Raw genomic sequence first — 15955 nt, 5'->3', positions numbered from 1 at the left:
CTGCCGCTTATTAACTGTATGACCTTGGACAAATCAATCCCTCTGTGATTCAGTTTCCTCCTGGGTAAAATGGGGATAATAGCAGTACCCACCTCACAGGGATGTTGTGAGAATTAAATAACAATATATGTAAAGCGCTTAGGGCAGTGGCACGCGGCATACGGCAAGCAACAGCTATTCTTAGTCTTATCATAAAGGTAATAATTGTTAATATTGTGGTAACTTTTATTCCCCAATCTTCACGGATTCGTTTCTCAGGGCTCCGCCCATAGGTTTCCCATTCCCGCCTATCCCTAAGATACTGCGGACTGTCCTCCTCTCGCTCCGCCTCTTTTCCAAGGTCGCCGGCCTGAAGTTGCGTGATGCACTCCGGGCCTTGTAGTTCCTTCGGAGAGTCTTGTCAGCGGGGGCCTCGCGGGCGAACTGCATTTCCCAGCGTTCCTCGTGACGGCGCCGTAAAGCGCGGCGGTCGAAGGGCCGGTTCCGGCTGAATGTCAGTGCTGGACTGTGGGCCGGGGGGGAAGGTGGTTGGCAGTCTCTCGAGCACCTCAGCCGCTGCTTCCTCCGCTTGTGCCGCCGCCGCGGGCGCCTGGCCGCTCGGCCGCTTGGGCATGAGACCGTGAGGCAAGCGACTGGCCGGGGCCGCCGACATGTTTGGCCGCTCGCGGAGCTGGGTGGGCGGGGGCCATGGCAAGTCTTCCCGCAATATCCACTCCTTGGACCACCTCAAGTGAGTGTACTGGGGGCAGAAGGGGGAGGCCGCGGGGCTGGACTTGGGGATGGAGGCGCATAGCCCCTGGCCGGGGGCGCTGGGAAGTGTGAGAGCGGAGGCGGAGGGCCGAGAGAGGCGCTCGGAAAAGGCTGTTCGGCGGTTAAGCGCTAGGGCTCTGGACATAGGGCGCCTGAGTTCGAACCCTGACCCCGTAGGTCCTCTCTGTGACCTTGGGCAAGTCGCTCCGCTTCTCAGAGTCTCAGTATCCCCATCTGTAAAGTAAGGGGATGAGATTTCGGTTTACGGATGCAGACTTCGGTCTTGCTGGGGCCGGATGATGGGCACCAAGCTTCCCCGGGGTGGTACTTCTTAGGCTGGACAGCTTACGGCTCAGAGGTCTGGATCCTGGAGTCAGACAGATGTGGGTTTGAACTTAAGTGGATGAATTTAGGCCTCAGTTTCCTCAGTTGTAAAATGGATATAGTGAGAGCACCTGCTTTCTACGATTGTTTTGAGGGTAGGGTCAGAGAATGTACGTAAAGCTGGAAGCTTCTACAAGTGTTCAATAAAGAACAATAATTAAAAAACAAACTAGTGGGCTTCCCTGGTGGCGCAGTGGTTGAGAGTCCGCCTGCCGATGCAGGGGACACGGGTTCGTGCCTCGGTCCGGGAAGATCCCACATGCCGCGGAGCGCCTGGGCCCGTGAGCCATGGCCGCTGAGCCTGACCGTCCAGAGCCTGTGCTCCGCAACGGGAGAGGCCACAACAGTGAGAGGCCCGTGTACCGCAAAAAACAAACAAACAAACAAAAAAACAAAGTAGTTTCTTAGGGGAGTCTAAAGCGTCAGAAGTAGAGCTCCGAGGGAGGCAGGTGGCAAAGGTGGTCCTGGGAAGCAGGAGTACACAGAGTGGCTTTGCAGTTAGACTGGCATTCAAATCCTGATTCCACCATTTAATGGCTTTGTGACCTTGGACAAATTGTTTCACCTCTCTGAGCCTCTGATTCCTCATCTGCAAATGGGAATGGTGAACATTGTGCAAGGATTCAGTAATATTGTGTGTGGAAAGAGATCGATCCAGTGTCTGTTATACAACTGTATAACAGTTGTATGGCCAATAATGGTAGCCAATAATGGTGGCCAATAATGGTAGCAGTGTTTATCAGCTGGGCAAGGCCTTCCCAGACCGCCCTACCTAAAGTGCCTCCCCTGCCTCAATTCCTTTCTGTTAGATTTCATTCATTTGATTAATCTCCACTATCTGCAATTATCCTGTGTGGGTTTTTGTTTTGTTTTGTTTTGTTTTTTACTGCTGTTCTGTTTGCTACTAAACTGGTACTTCCCGGAGGGCAGAGATGGCTTGTTTTGCTCAAAGCTGTATTCCCAGCATCTAGCTCTGAGCCTCTCACACAGTAGGAGCTCAATAGATACTTAAAGAATGAAAAAAATTAATGAATCGGGGAGAGGTGCAGAGCATGCAGGCAGAGCCTAGGATATTTTAGCGGGGGGGGCGGGGTGGAGGTGAAGGAAAATAGAGACCTTTGAAGAGGGAATGACTTCAGGGAAGAAAATACAGTGTTGAGGGGTGGGGGGAGAGAGTGGGGGAGTAAGCAAACCTTTGGTGGTAAGAAATTGGCTGATTTCCAGAAGGAGCTCTCAGGATTACTAATGGGAAAGAAGGATGGAGAGGGCGGGCAGGGAACAGTAGGAGGAAGACAGGGGCCCCTGGAAAGTGTTGGTGGGAGGGAAGTTAGATGGGGGCTTCTCATTTGGCTGGGGGTAGGGGTGCTGTAATTCTCAGCTGTGTCCTTTCTAGCATGGAGCAGGTGTTTAATAAATGTTTGTGGGTCTCAAAGAGTGGGCGGCAGGAGGGATCATTATGTAATAAGGAATGGTTTTTGGGGGTGGTGATGAGAGAGGACATGGGGAGGAGAGAGACCTAGGGCAAGCACGGGGCTGTGTAGGGAAACAGGAATCTTAAATGGGAGGGCAGCTGGACGGGAAAGGGAGAGGCTTAGAGATTTCAGGAATTTAGAGAGTGGGTGGATGAGGCCGAGAAGGGGAGGAGAGATATCTAAAGGAGATTGGGCCTGCTGCCAGCATCCAGGTACCTGCAAGCTCTCACCTAACTCTGCCTGATTCTAACCCTTTTAAATTACTTTAGTAATTATTGAATGCATTTCGGTGCCAGGTGCTTGTTAAGGAATTCCTGTGTGTTATTTCCTTTAGTCCTCATAAGTCTTAGGAGTTGTCAGAAATATTATTGTTTCTATTTCTTAGCCTGGAAATTAAGGTCCAAAGAGGTTCAGTCACTTGCCCAAGGTGACAACAGCTGAAAAGTGTCAAAGCCAGGATTTGACTTCAGTGTTTGCACTCATTACACTGTCTTTTTGAGTAAAATTTCCTAAAAGTCAGTTTGGGAAGACTTTCAACTTGGCTGAGTCTCACTGCCCAATGGCCATCTTCGCCCTCTGCCCAGCCAGGGAATGGTGAAGGTTCTCAGGTTCCTTTGAAGTATCCTGGGAACTGCCCAGGTTCATTGTTCAGGTCACACGGCTGTTGGGTGCTTTTTGGAAACCAGAGCTGCCTGCCCTGGATCTGGTGGATCAGCTGAATCCACACTGTAGCCTGAAGAACCTGGCGATTTGTGTGTTGGAGGGGGGCTTAGAAGATCCCAAAGCGACTTGGGAAAGAGTGCCATAAACAGCTAGTGCCCACCCCAGTGCTTGGGCACAGAACAGCCCGTTCCCTGAGGGAGCTCGCCGGCTGGTGGGGGAGATAGCCATAGAGCCAGTGACTGTGGTATGACAAGTGCTGGGATCACCGTAGGTTCAGGGCTTTGTGGGAACCCTTCTTGGAAGCCCTCTGGGGGAGGCAACCAGAGCAGAGTTGTCAAGGATGAGCAGGAGCCACCGTGTGGACACGGCCCTGGGGTCTGTGGAGTGTCAAGGTGGGGCTGGTGGTTATGGGACACAAGGCTGGAGGTGGAACAGGGCTTGGGCCTCCTCTGATACAGAGAGCCACCAACTGTTGCGGGGCACCTGGGACTAAAGGGTTTCCCAGGACGTGGGACTTTCAGTGCTAAAACTGGGAAAGTCCTGGGCAGCCAGTACTAATTGGTCACTCTACCAGTGACAAGTGACAGTTCCTAATACACTGTTACCCTGACCTAGGGCAGTGTGGGTAGAGAGGAGAGATTAAGATACTTAAACGAATTTAGAATTGACAGTTTTGGGAGGGGGGCACACAAAGCATCTGAGAACCCTCTTCCTTTTTTTTTTTTTCTAAATAGACTTTACTGTTAAGAGCAGTTTGAGATTTACAGAACAACTGAGAAGATAGTACGGGCAGCTGGAAACCCTTTTTGAACCACATTATTCATAACATTCCTGGCTTTCAAACTGTAAAGGAATCTTGCTGTAAGACAGGGTTTTACTTTTGCTAATTAATAGAAAGCTGTGTACTGTGGTCTCTGTCTACTGAATGGAGTTAGTGATTTAGTTGAGGCAGATTGAAATAGTAAGAGGTCATTTGCTACACATCATGGGTGGTTTATTGCCCAGACTAGTGGCAAGGCTGTGACATTGACAAGCGGAAACCTTGACTGATGGAATTGCCTGATTGCTACTGAAGCATCACCTTCACTAGGGACTGCGAGTCCACAAACTGCTAGAACTTTCTTGGTGTTGGGTTGTGTTGTTGCCTTAAATCTAATCGCCTTTGTGTATGGGTCAAGGTTCTTGGTGTTGTTGCCTTAATTCTAATCGCCTTTGTGTATGGGTCAAGATTCTTGGTTTTAAGTGACAGAAGCCCAGCTGGAATTGCCTTAAGCCCCAAATGGAACTGATTGGCTCTTGCCACTGAGCAGGCTGTCCTAGCTAAGCCATGGCTGCGTCTCAGTGTTCAGACGAAGCTGTCTGTATGTGCTTCTTTCCAGTTCTTGTCTCCGCTTTCTTCTGGGTTGGTGTCATTCTCAGCATGCTTCAGGCTTACATCATATCAGCTTAGCAACCCCTGGGAAAAAGAGAGCTTCTTTTCTTAATATTGCCAGCAGAAGTCCAGAAATGAGCACCATTGAACAAGCCTGGGGTCTCATGCCCGCCCCTGAGCTAGTCACTGTGACAGGGGGGCATGGGGTACTCTAAGTGGCCCTTCCCTGGAGTCAGGGTGGCATCAGCTCCTTCCAAGCTAGTGGACAGAGAATGAGAGAAAGGGATGGTTCAGCGTAGGAAAATTAGGGAGAAGAGGAATGTATACCCAGCAGGCAGACGTTCACCTACTCTTGGTATATTCAACTTTTGCCTAAGATAGCACTGATTATTTTTAGAGCTTGGGGTACAATATCGCCAGATTCATTTTCTTAGAGTGTCATATTCATCGTATCACTCATAGTGAGTACGACGCATCCATTATGTCAAGTCTAAAGTTCCCCCAGGCCATCAGAGCACTCCAGACTGTTCCCACCCATCTAAGCTTGGGAGCACAGATGAAGACCCTCTAACCCCAGCTGGGGAGCCAGGAGCATCCTTGGTAGGCAGACACCCATTTACATGGAGACATAAAGGATGAGTGGTTGTTACAGGCAGTAGGGGGCAGGCTGGAAGGGGGGATGCTGCAGGCAGAGGAAACAGCGTTTGAGAAGCCTGCAGGAGAGAGACACAGGGCAAGGGGGTGTGTAGGGCCCGAGAGCAAAGCCATGAGGCGGGAGAGGTCACAGAGCCTAGGTCCCACTGGGCCTTGTAAATTCTGTGTAGGAATTTGGACACTAGGCTGAGAACAGTGGGGAGCCGTGTGCTGTGGTCTGGCCGAAGTTTGGAGAATGGATTGGAGGAGCGTCCCCTCAGGGGCTGCTTCTGTCTTATAGTACGTGAGGGTAGTGCCTGCAGTAACCCAGGAGTGTTTCTTGTGCCATTTCACGTTGATGGTCCTTCTCTCACTCACTGTTGCACACACCTCACCTGTCTGCATCTGTGCTGTCTCCAGATGCCGAACTGTATCCTTAAAATACCAATTCTTGGGAATTCCCTGGCAGTCCAGTGGTTAGGACTCAGCACTTTCACTGCGGTGGCCCGGGTTCAATCTCTGGTCCGGGAACTAAGATCCCACAAGCTGCATGGCCACAAAAAACAGAACAAAACAAAACAAACCTAAACAATTCTTTCATAAAAATTGCCCTGGTGACTTAAGCCAACAAGAAGTTTTACTGTCATCTGCAGCTTCTCCTGTTCTTGCTCCCACCGTCTCACTCAACATGTCATCATAAGGTCCTCTCATCGCCAAAGAGTTAGACCAGCTGGTGGGTGCTCTGGGCTCTTCAAGCTTTATCCCACCTGTGAGTTAGATCCCCAGGAAGCTGGCCAGGGTTCCTCAGGCATGACCTTTCGCTATCAGAAATGGTCTTACTTGAATATATGTTTGTTTCCTTCTCCCAGATTTGAATGTAAGCTTTGTGAGGACAGAGGCCTGGGTGGCTTGTTCACGTGGAAATTGTCAGATGCCAGTACAGGGCCTAGCACGCAGTGAAAGATCAACAAGAATTCGTCATAGGATGAATGAAAGAGGCGAGTTCTGGCCTGACTTTTCCTAACAGCAGTTCCTAACAGCTCTTGCCAGTTTGGGCACCGCGCCTGTGCCAGAGCTGTGACTTCTTCTAGGGCTGAAAGCCTTGCTACGGCAATCTCGCCGTGATTGCCGGCTCCCCGGCACCTCAGCATCTCAGTCCCGGCCTCACTCGCTGGCCCAGTTTGACATCTTTCAGGGGTGATTCATCAGGAGAAGCACTGCCTTTAACACCTTTTGCTAGTCTTCTAGTCCGCCTCCACCCTGCCGGGAGCTTCTCCTTGTCCTGCTGGCCAGAGGGCTGGATCCTGACCAAATGGAGGTTTTCGGGACACAGAGTAGGACCCTCTGGGAGATGTCTTCCCTGGTGCTGAGGAGGCCACACAGACACAGGCTCCATGTCCCCTCACCCCAGACGTTGTTATTTGGGGGGTGTGCTTTGGGGGAATGGATTTCCAGTCCCCCTAGGCCCTATCCTTCCTCACACTCTAGCTTGCGCATGTTTCAGTATCTTCCAATGGGAGCATCCTAAGAGACATGATACAAGTCATAAAACTTGTATGAATTTGAATTTAGTATGTCTGTCTCTGAAGTGGACATAATTATTATTAACTGTAATGGTTTAACTTGTGAAATAAGTGAGTCTCTTGAGAAAGCAGAGTCTGTGGAGGAAGGATTTGTTTACAGTCCGTGGTCCTTGGTGATGAGCCTCTAATGTATTGGTTGCACGTTGGTAACAGGCTGCAGTTTTTCTGTCTCCAGGTGCTTCAAACTCCTAAGCTTTTCTCTCAAAGTAAAGTTTGCTCATGTGCAAGAGTCTGAAATTGGGATTCTACATTCTGCAGAACTTCCTCTGGAGATATGATAATGCCGGCTCTCTTCCAATAAAGTGGAATAAGGGTCAGTGATAAGCACTTATCTTGAGATCTGATACGTGTTGTCATGCCTTTTCAGTTTGTTTATTTGGTTGTCTTGTGTGCTAGGCATTCTTAACTTCATGGAAATGCTTGGCTAATAAAACCATTTAACTCATTGTTTGCATCTTCTGTACTATAATGGTTACAAGCACGGGGTTACTGCCTGGGTGCCCTGTCCTTGTGTTGGGACTCTGGGTGGGTCCTAGCCTCCCAGAGCCTCAGCTCCCCAGATCATCAGCCCTGCAGGATTGTTGTAAGGGTTTAATGAGTGAACACATCTGAAGCATTCAGAACAGGACCTGGCAATAGGAGACTGCAACTGTTTTTATATTTATTTATTTTTTAAAAAATTAATTTAGTTTTGGCTGCGTTGGGTTTTCATTGCTACACGCAGGCTTTCTCTAGTTGCAACAAGCGAGGGCCACTCTTTGCTGTGGTGCGCGGGCTTCTCATTGCAGTGACCTCTCTTTGTTGTGGAGCATGGGCTCTAGGCTGGCTCTAGGCTCTAGAGCGCAGGCTTAGTAGTTGTGGCGCACAGGCTTAGTTGCTCTGCGGCATGTGGGATCTTCCCGGACCAGGGCTTGAACCCGTGTCCCCTCCATTGGCAGGCGGGCTCCCAACCACTGCACCACCAGGGAAGCCCAGGAGGCTGCAACTGTTTTTATGATGATGATGGTAAAAATATACACACATAGAGTTTGAGAGAAAATGTTATCATTGTAGCAGTTACTATCATTGTAAGAGAAAAATCTGTCACTGTCCTTGGAATCTTATCTAGATAGGGAACACAGCTTTGCACATAGAGATGGCTGTTAGCTTGTTGATCATCTGAACGATTAGGAATCTAATGCCCAGGAACTGCTGTGCCGTCCTTTTAGTGGTGTACTACGTAGTCACTACTGATGCTTGAGAACAGTTGCCAATAACAAAAATGCTTTTATTTTAGCCAGAGGTGGGAAGAAAGATGGGCATGGTAATGGACATACAGCATGAGCTCAACTATGTTAATATCCATAGGAAAGAAAAAGACCCAAGGAAATAGATTGCAACTCCAGCAGTGGTCATCTCTGGGCAGTGGCATGATTGACAATTGCCGTTTCTCTTTTTGTTGTTGTTGAGGTTTCCAACCTTTCTAAAATGAGTGTTACGTTTAAGACCAGAAAGTTATTAAACTATATTAGTATCTCTGAGGTAGTGAATTACTTGAGCTTCCAAAGTCCTGGAATTAGACGCAGCATTAAAATATTAATCTTTAATCCATTCAGCTTTCTTTCCTTTCTCCCCCCACTACATTTAAGCAAACATATATTGAGGGTCTCTTCCAAAAAGATTACCTGAAACAGTGTGCTAGGGCATCGTGAGGGCAAAAAGATGAGCCAGTGCGGTGGGAATTTAGAGCTTGAGATCCAGCGGGTGTTTCCATCTACCAACAACAAACATTTAGAAAATGAGTATTTTAAAACACTCCCATTTACAACAGCATCAAAAAACCCATCAAATACCTAGGAATAAATCTCACAAAAGATGTGCAAGCCCCCTATCCAGCAAACCTTGAAGGAAATGTAAATGTCATCATGTTACACTCTCCAAAAGATGTCAGTTCTCTCTGTATTTAGCTATAGGTTTAGGGCAGTCTTAAAGGAAATCTTAGCAGGTATTTTTGTGGAAATTGAGAAGGTGATTTTAAAATATATATGGAAATTCAAAGGACCAAGAATAGCCAATATAATAATAAAAGAAAAACAAAAGGAAAGAAGTTGGAAGACTTACATTATCACATTGCAAGATTTATTATAAAGCTACAGTGATCAGACAGCATGGTGTTGGCACAAAGGTAAACAGATAGATCAGTGGAACTAGAGCATCCAGAAAGAGTCCCATGCGTGGTCACCTGATTAATGGCAACAGTGACATCGGTGTGCTTTGGAGAAATGAGGACCTTTTCAGTAGATGATGCTGAATCAACTAGATAGTCATATGGAAGAAATGAATTTTGGCCAGTATCTTACACCATACACAAAAATGAGTTTCAAATGTACTCTAAGTCAAAATGTGAAAGGTAAAATAGTAACTTTTTAAAAGAAGAAAACAGCATTTCTTCATGACCTTGGGGTAGGTAAGGAGGTCTTAAGGTTGATACAAAAAACACTGTCCAAGGGAAAGATTGATAAACTGGACCGCATTAAAATTAGGAACTTTTGCTCATCGAAAGACCACTGTAAAGAGAGTGAAAAGGCAAGCCACATTCAGAGAAAATGTTTGCCATAGGTATATCCAGTAAAGGATTTGTATTCAGAATGCATAAACTCCATAAAATTAATAAGAAAAAGGCTCTCTACCTAGAAAAAATGGGCAAAAAACTTTCACAGACACCTCACAAAAGTAGATATTTAAATGGCTCTGAACATGTGAAAAGACACCCAACTTCATGCGTGGTCATGCGGTGAAACCCTGGTGCGGCATCACCACATGCCAGCAGATGGCGCCACTGAGAAAGGCAGAGCGCATTAAGCCCTGCCGAGGTGGGGGATTGGCTGGAGCCCTCTGAGCCAGCCTCTGCCCTTTGGCTGCAGATGAGCTGCTGAGCGAGCGTCCCTCAGTTCCTGTCCTGGCCTGTGCCGTGCTAGTGATGTGCACAGCCCCAGGTTACTGCGAGTGTGAGGGTCACAGGAAGGCCGGCACACAGGGCCAGGCATGTAGGCCATGCACCGCACATGGGAGCGCCTAGAATCTTCTTTTCAAGACTTAACACCCTCCCCTTACCCTGGGTTTGTCTGTAAGGGCCTCCTCATAGTTACTAGAATTTTTTTGAGGGGTTATTTAGTGAAGGCAATGATAACAGTAATAGCCGGCACTTGTGTCATCCACGGGAACTGCCAGGTTAGTTGTCTACCTTTTTACTTGTTTGTTCCTAATGACACCATGATAGGTAGGTACTAAAGTATTTAGGTGCTATTGCCTCTCCTATTTTACAGGTGAGATAACTGAGGTACAGAGATTAAGTAACTTGCTTGACATCACCCAGCTAATACCAAACGTTCCACTTCCTGCTCTGGTTTCTCTGGACCTTCCCATAACTCCTGCAGTGAAGTCCTCTTTTCATGACTGTTTGGATCCAACCTGATCTCTCCTTCCTACCTTCTTGGAATATTCTTTGTATAATGTAATAATGATTTTAATAGCCCCCCTCATAACAACCACCTTATAATAATAGTAGCAGCAGCTAGCCCTGCATCCGTTGAGCGCTTACTGTGTGCCAGGCACCATGCTCAGCTCTTTCTATGTGGTATCACATCAAATCTCTGGACCAGTCCAGCAAGGAGGCCTTGATGGTTGTAGAAGCTGACGCCCAGAGAGGTGAAGTGCCTTGTCCAAGGCCACTTATAGGAAGAGACAGGGCCAGGAATCAAGCCCAGGTCTGTCTACTGGACTCCAAATGTTTGAACTCTTCACTACCGCTCTGTTCCACTACTTGCTGTGTTTGGCATTTGGCCCCTTGACTATGTTTGGTCTTGTATGCTCTGATCTACCTCATATTCATGGAGATGGTCCCTTACCCTTCCCCCATTCAGCATTTATTTAGCGCCTACTGTGTTCCAGACATTCTGGAGTCTTTTGAGGTCACCAAGATCAATAAGATGATGTTCCTGACCTTGAGGAGCTCAGGTCTAGTAAAGGAGGCAGATCATTGCCAATCAGGGTGGTCTGTGCAGCAGCAAATGCATATGGGTACAGAGGTGCCAGAGAGAAGGCTTCACCAAGAGATGCCTGAGCTGGGTTTCGACATATGAGTAAGAGTTTGCTGGTTGGTCAGGGCAGCAAGGGTATTTCAGGCAGAAAGCACAGTGAATAGAAGTCAGGGCTGATCGTCAAGATTTTAACCTCTCCTATCCCTATTGGGGGTCTTCAGAGCGGACCCACTTACCCAGGCTGCTGCCTCCTGGGCCAGGAGTGTGATAGTGAGGTGATAATGCATGTTGTCCTCTACGCAGAAGGAAACACCAGACTGGGGAGAATCCGCCTCTCCCCATGTTGCCAACAACGCCTGTCACAGCAGGTGGGGGGCGTACTGTTCACTACATGGGCAGTGTCACTGACGGCCATGGCGTGAGTGATGCCGTTGCTCTGAAACAAGAGTGGGAGCTCCTTCAAAATGCAGATTTGGGACCCTGCACCCAGGGCTCAGATTCTGGGAGTCCGGGGTCGGAAGCCAGAATCTGCACCTTAAGCAGGTGATTCTGATGTAGGAGGCCTGTGAACCACAGTTTGAAAAACTCTGCTCTTTGAGCCTTTTGAGGAAGAGGCACTCGAGGCAAGATGGAGATGTAGATTCATGAGTGGGTCCACTGGATTCATCCCAGGGTGGGTCAGTGCTGTGGAGTCACCTAATCACAGGGGACCACTGGCCTCACCCCCCCACACACACAGCCCTGCCGGTGGATTTGGGCACAGGTGCTAGAGAGTTCTGTTTTGGGAGAGCTATGCTAGTTACTGCATGTTAAAAGTTGCATGTAGTTTTAATTAATTAGATTAACTAAATGATTAAAAAAATGATTATAGTGTGTCTTTAGACAAACAGCACAAGCACTAATAACTAAAACCCCCTAAAGCAGCAGATGGCCCCTGTGGTTCCATTTGCAAGATTCTACCTCTTTACACCCTACCCATTTTTAGAGATCGTCAATGGTATGACCTATCTAGCCTTTCCCTGCCTTTCTCTCGCCAGTCCCCCACCCCCAAACTGAAGGTGGCCAGGAAAGAAGTCGGGAAGTGAATACTCCTGAGTCACTCCCTCTTGCTGCCCCCTTTTCCTTCCCAAGCCGTGACAACTGAAGTTGCCTCAGTCTGCCGGCCCTGGAGACACTCTTAAAACCGTGCCAGGTGGCGCTCCCAGGGCATCGGCCAGGCTGCTAGTCCCCACACCGCTCAGGAGCGGCCTCTGCGATTCTTTGGCTTTTGCCCTCACCAGCGGCAGAGGGCCTTCAGGACTAGGCCGGGCCCGCCCGTCCCTGCACATTCAGGTGGGTGAAGTATTGAATACATGGCCATCGCCTCTCAAACCCACTTCACTTTACTCTGTACACAGCAAATAAGAGCTGTGCCCTTGAACTGCAAGCCACCTGCTTCATCTGAGCCATCAGTTCTGTGCTTCATGGGGGATTAAGGGCATTCCAAGGGTGATCATGACGGCACCTGATTTGTGCCCCAGCCACTGGCTCTGGGACCACCCTCCCTGCTGTGTGACTCCACGTCTGATCTCTGCATCAGCCAGGCAGCGGGTCTTAGGCTTTTGGCACTGAGCCGTGTGTCTCCACTTGCTCCGCCAGCGTCAGAATCACCCAGGAGAGTGAAAAAGGCCGGTGCCTGGTCTTCCCTCAGTGCCGCTAAATCTGAGTCTCCGGTGGGCTCAGTGGCCCCGCTTTGTCCAGCTCTCCAGGTCATTCTCTTGCACACACTGGAGTTTGAGGATGGTTGTCTTCAAAAGCTTGACAGTCTTGCCTCAGTTTGGGTTGGTGTGTCCCTGGTTATTGAACACTTCGAAGCATTGTCTGCCATTTTTCTCGGGTGGTGAGTTATGTCTCTTCTAAATGGGAATTGTGCTAACAACTGTGTCTGTAAAAAGCACAGCCAAATTGTCCCTAAAATGTTGCTAATGGTCACTGAGCTTGGCTTACATTTCAACTGGTAACCTTTAGTTCTCTTTTCTTTTCCTTTCTCTCAGATATCTGTACCACGTTTTGACCAAAAACACCACCGTCACAGAACAGAACAGGAACCTGCTGGTGGAGACCATCCGATCCATCACCGAGATTCTGATCTGGGGGGATCAGAATGACAGCTCTGTATTTGAGTAAGGGTTTCTGGTTTTTTGCTTTTTGATTCTTCTTCTTCCTTTGAATAATTTTCTAAATGTGTACCATGAGTCATTCCTGATGATGTCAGGGTTTGATGCCAATTTGGTCCTGCACAGATATCTGTCTCTCTCCCTCTCTGTCTCTCTCTCTGTCTCTCTAAAATGTCCTTGAAACACTGTAAAAAGGCCTGCTGAAAATGGGGAAGTTATGGAAAACAGTGTCCCTAGAAAAATTTGAAAAGATCATGGATAATTTTCCAAGTAATGTCTGATTATCTCCCCCAAAGGAAGGAGAAAATGTCTTGAGTAGTTAGATTCTAAGTGAACTGAAAAGACCCTTCCCCAGGTGGAGACACTAAGGGCTAACATTGATTGTGTTTACTGATGGGTGGCCACAGTGTTGAGCTCTTGATGAGATAATCCTTCTAAGTCTCCCAACTACCCGAGGGTAGAGGACCATCATCATCCCCATCCCCTTCCCCATCTTTATCCCCATGCCCATCCTTATCCTATTCCCCCCCGCTTTTTATGCTCAAGGTCAAACGGCTCACACCTAGAGCCCATGGAGGGATTTCTCCTCACTCTCATACTTCCTAGGTGAAGAGTCTCAGGCCCGCCTCAGTTTGCTCATCTTTAAGTGAGAGAGAGCAAGTTCCCTGCCCAGTGCCTGTTACAGAGTTAGGCACTCAAGAAATGTTAGCAAATGATCATTTTAAAAGGTGTCCCTATTGGGACTTCCCTGGTGGCACAGTGGTTAAGAATCGCCTGCCAATGCAGGGGACACAGGTTTGAGCCCTGGTCCGGGAAGATCCCACATGCCACGGAGCAACTAAGCCCGTGCGCCACAACTACTGAGCCTGCTCTCTGGAGCCCGTGAGCCACAACTACTGAGCCCGCGTGCCACAACTACTGAAGTCCACGCGCCTAGAGCCCATGCACCACAACGAAGAGTAGCCCCCGCTCGCCGCAACTAGAGAAAGCCCACACGCCACAATGAAGACCCAATGCAGCCAAAAATAAAATATAAATAACTAAATAAATTTATTTAAAAAAAAGGGTGTCCCTATTGGACAGTTAAAAAGCAAAGACCGTAACCCATGAACTACTTTCCTCAACAGACCTGTCCCAGCATCTGAGTGCAGAAGGATTAGGGTTATGACAACCACCAAACACAGATTTTATTTTTATATAAAATGATCTCAATTATAAGTGTTGAGGCCACTTAAAAAACACATTTAAAACAAATACAGGTGTTCCATTCCAACCTGGCTTCTTATTAGATATTGTGATTTTCTGGATAGCTCTATATTTTCGTCAGCGAGGTTAGCTAATATGGAGCTACTTGTGGAAAATGCAAATTGTTTAAAATGCAGGCCTGTGACACTGGCTGAGTTCCCCAAGGGAAAACACGAGTAATAAATAGGTGTTGCTCATATACGGGACTAGTTGCCTTTCAGGATCCATGGGGAATTTACTATTTGTTGGTTGCTTGATATCTGTTTATGGAAATGAGAAAGACCCTTGGGTTAAAGATTAGAAACCACGTCACCTTTACTAGAATGGCCGAGTCCATCCGTCGTCTTAGAAAAACTACCGAGCTCTTAGAGGCCCAGTTATTCTTAAATCACTGCCCCAAAGAGGCCCCAAGAGAGCTTGTTTTTAATCCATTTTTAAGTTTGGGATAATTTTAGATTTAGATTGTACAGAAAGTTCCCATTTACCCCTCACACCGTTTCCCTGTTAATATCTTATATGACTAGAGTGCATTTCTTAAAACATCACCATTACATCAACTCCAGACTTGATTTGGAATTTATCAGTTTTTCCATTAACATCCTCTTTCTGCTCCAGGATCCCAATCCAGGCACCCACAGTCATTTTAGTTGTCGCGTCTCCCCAGTGTCCTGTGACAGTGTTTTAGTCTTCTCCTGTTTTTTATGACCTTGATAGTTTTGAGAAGTACTGACCAGCTGTCCTGTAGAATGTCCCCCAATCTGGGTTTCACTCCCGATTAGCCTGGGAATTTTGGGGAAGAGTGTCACAGAGGGGAAGTGTCCTTCCCATCCCAGAATGTCAGCGTTCCTGATATCCACATGATTCCTGGAGAGGTTAACCTGATCACTTGGCTCAGGTGGTGTCTGCCAGGCTTTTTTACTTTAAAGTTACTCTTTCCCCCTCCCCTACAGTAGTCTCCGAAAGTGAGTTGCTAAGTTCAGCCCACCTGGACCTTGGGGGCGTGGGAATTAAGCTCCACCTTCGTAAAGGGGGGAGTCTCTACATACACTGTTTGAAATTTTTCTTCGTGGAAGGTTTGTCTCTTCTCCTCATTTATTTATCTATTCAATCATTTATTTATATGCATCCCTTGAAGATCTTGCAGGTTTGGTTCCAGGCCACCGCCATCAGGCGAATATTGCAGTACAGCGAGTTACATGAATTTTTTTGGTGTCCCACTGTATATAAAAGTTACGTTTACACTGTACTGTAGTCTGTTAAGTGTCCAATAGCATTGTGTCTGAGAAACAATGTACATACCTCAGTTAAAAAATAATGCTGTTGGGAAAATGGCGCCAATAGACTTGCTCAACACAAGGTCACCACAAACCTTCAATCTGTAAAAAAAAACACAGTATCTGCAAGGCACATGTATATCAATATGGACTCATGGATATTTATTTTATCCTCTGGGTTATAATCCAATACTACGTTATTTATTTTTTTGCTGGCATTGTTCCAGCTTCAGGCACTAGGAGCTCTTTCAGGCTGCTTCCTGTGTCCCTTTGCCTCAGCCCCATCCTTTTGGTTTTTGGAGCACTTCCTTACTTTCTGGTACTCTGAGGTGCTCCAGGCTCATCTTGCATTTTATCTGCCCCAGCCCTAGAATTAGCCACTTTTCCACGGAGCCCCTTACTAC

At 47.6% G+C, this 15955-nt stretch overlaps 1 protein-coding gene across 7 annotated transcripts in view; it reads left to right on the top strand.

Moving 5' to 3' along the window:
- The first annotated feature begins 483 nt into the window (after positions 1-483).
- CLEC16A (C-type lectin domain containing 16A) overlaps positions 484-15955 on the top strand; it is a 209475-nt gene continuing 194003 nt past the window's right edge. For 6 of the 7 annotated variants that reach the window (XM_033840754.2, XM_073792306.1, XM_033840752.2 and 3 more), the window contains exons 1-2: positions 485-730; positions 12910-13038. In XM_033840754.2, the coding sequence (XP_033696645.1) occupies positions 651-730; positions 12910-13038 (209 nt within the window). In that variant the 5' untranslated portion in view covers positions 485-650. Of the gene's footprint in view, positions 731-12909; positions 13039-15955 lie in introns of all 7 variants that reach the window. The other variant, XR_012326118.1, reaches the window with a different exon arrangement.

This window comes from Tursiops truncatus, chromosome 15 (genome assembly GCF_011762595.2).
Source record: "Tursiops truncatus isolate mTurTru1 chromosome 15, mTurTru1.mat.Y, whole genome shotgun sequence".
Classification (NCBI taxonomy): domain Eukaryota; kingdom Metazoa; phylum Chordata; class Mammalia; order Artiodactyla; family Delphinidae; genus Tursiops; species Tursiops truncatus.
Note: the sequence above shows the minus strand (reverse complement) of the source record. Positions and strands in the feature narration are given on the sequence as shown.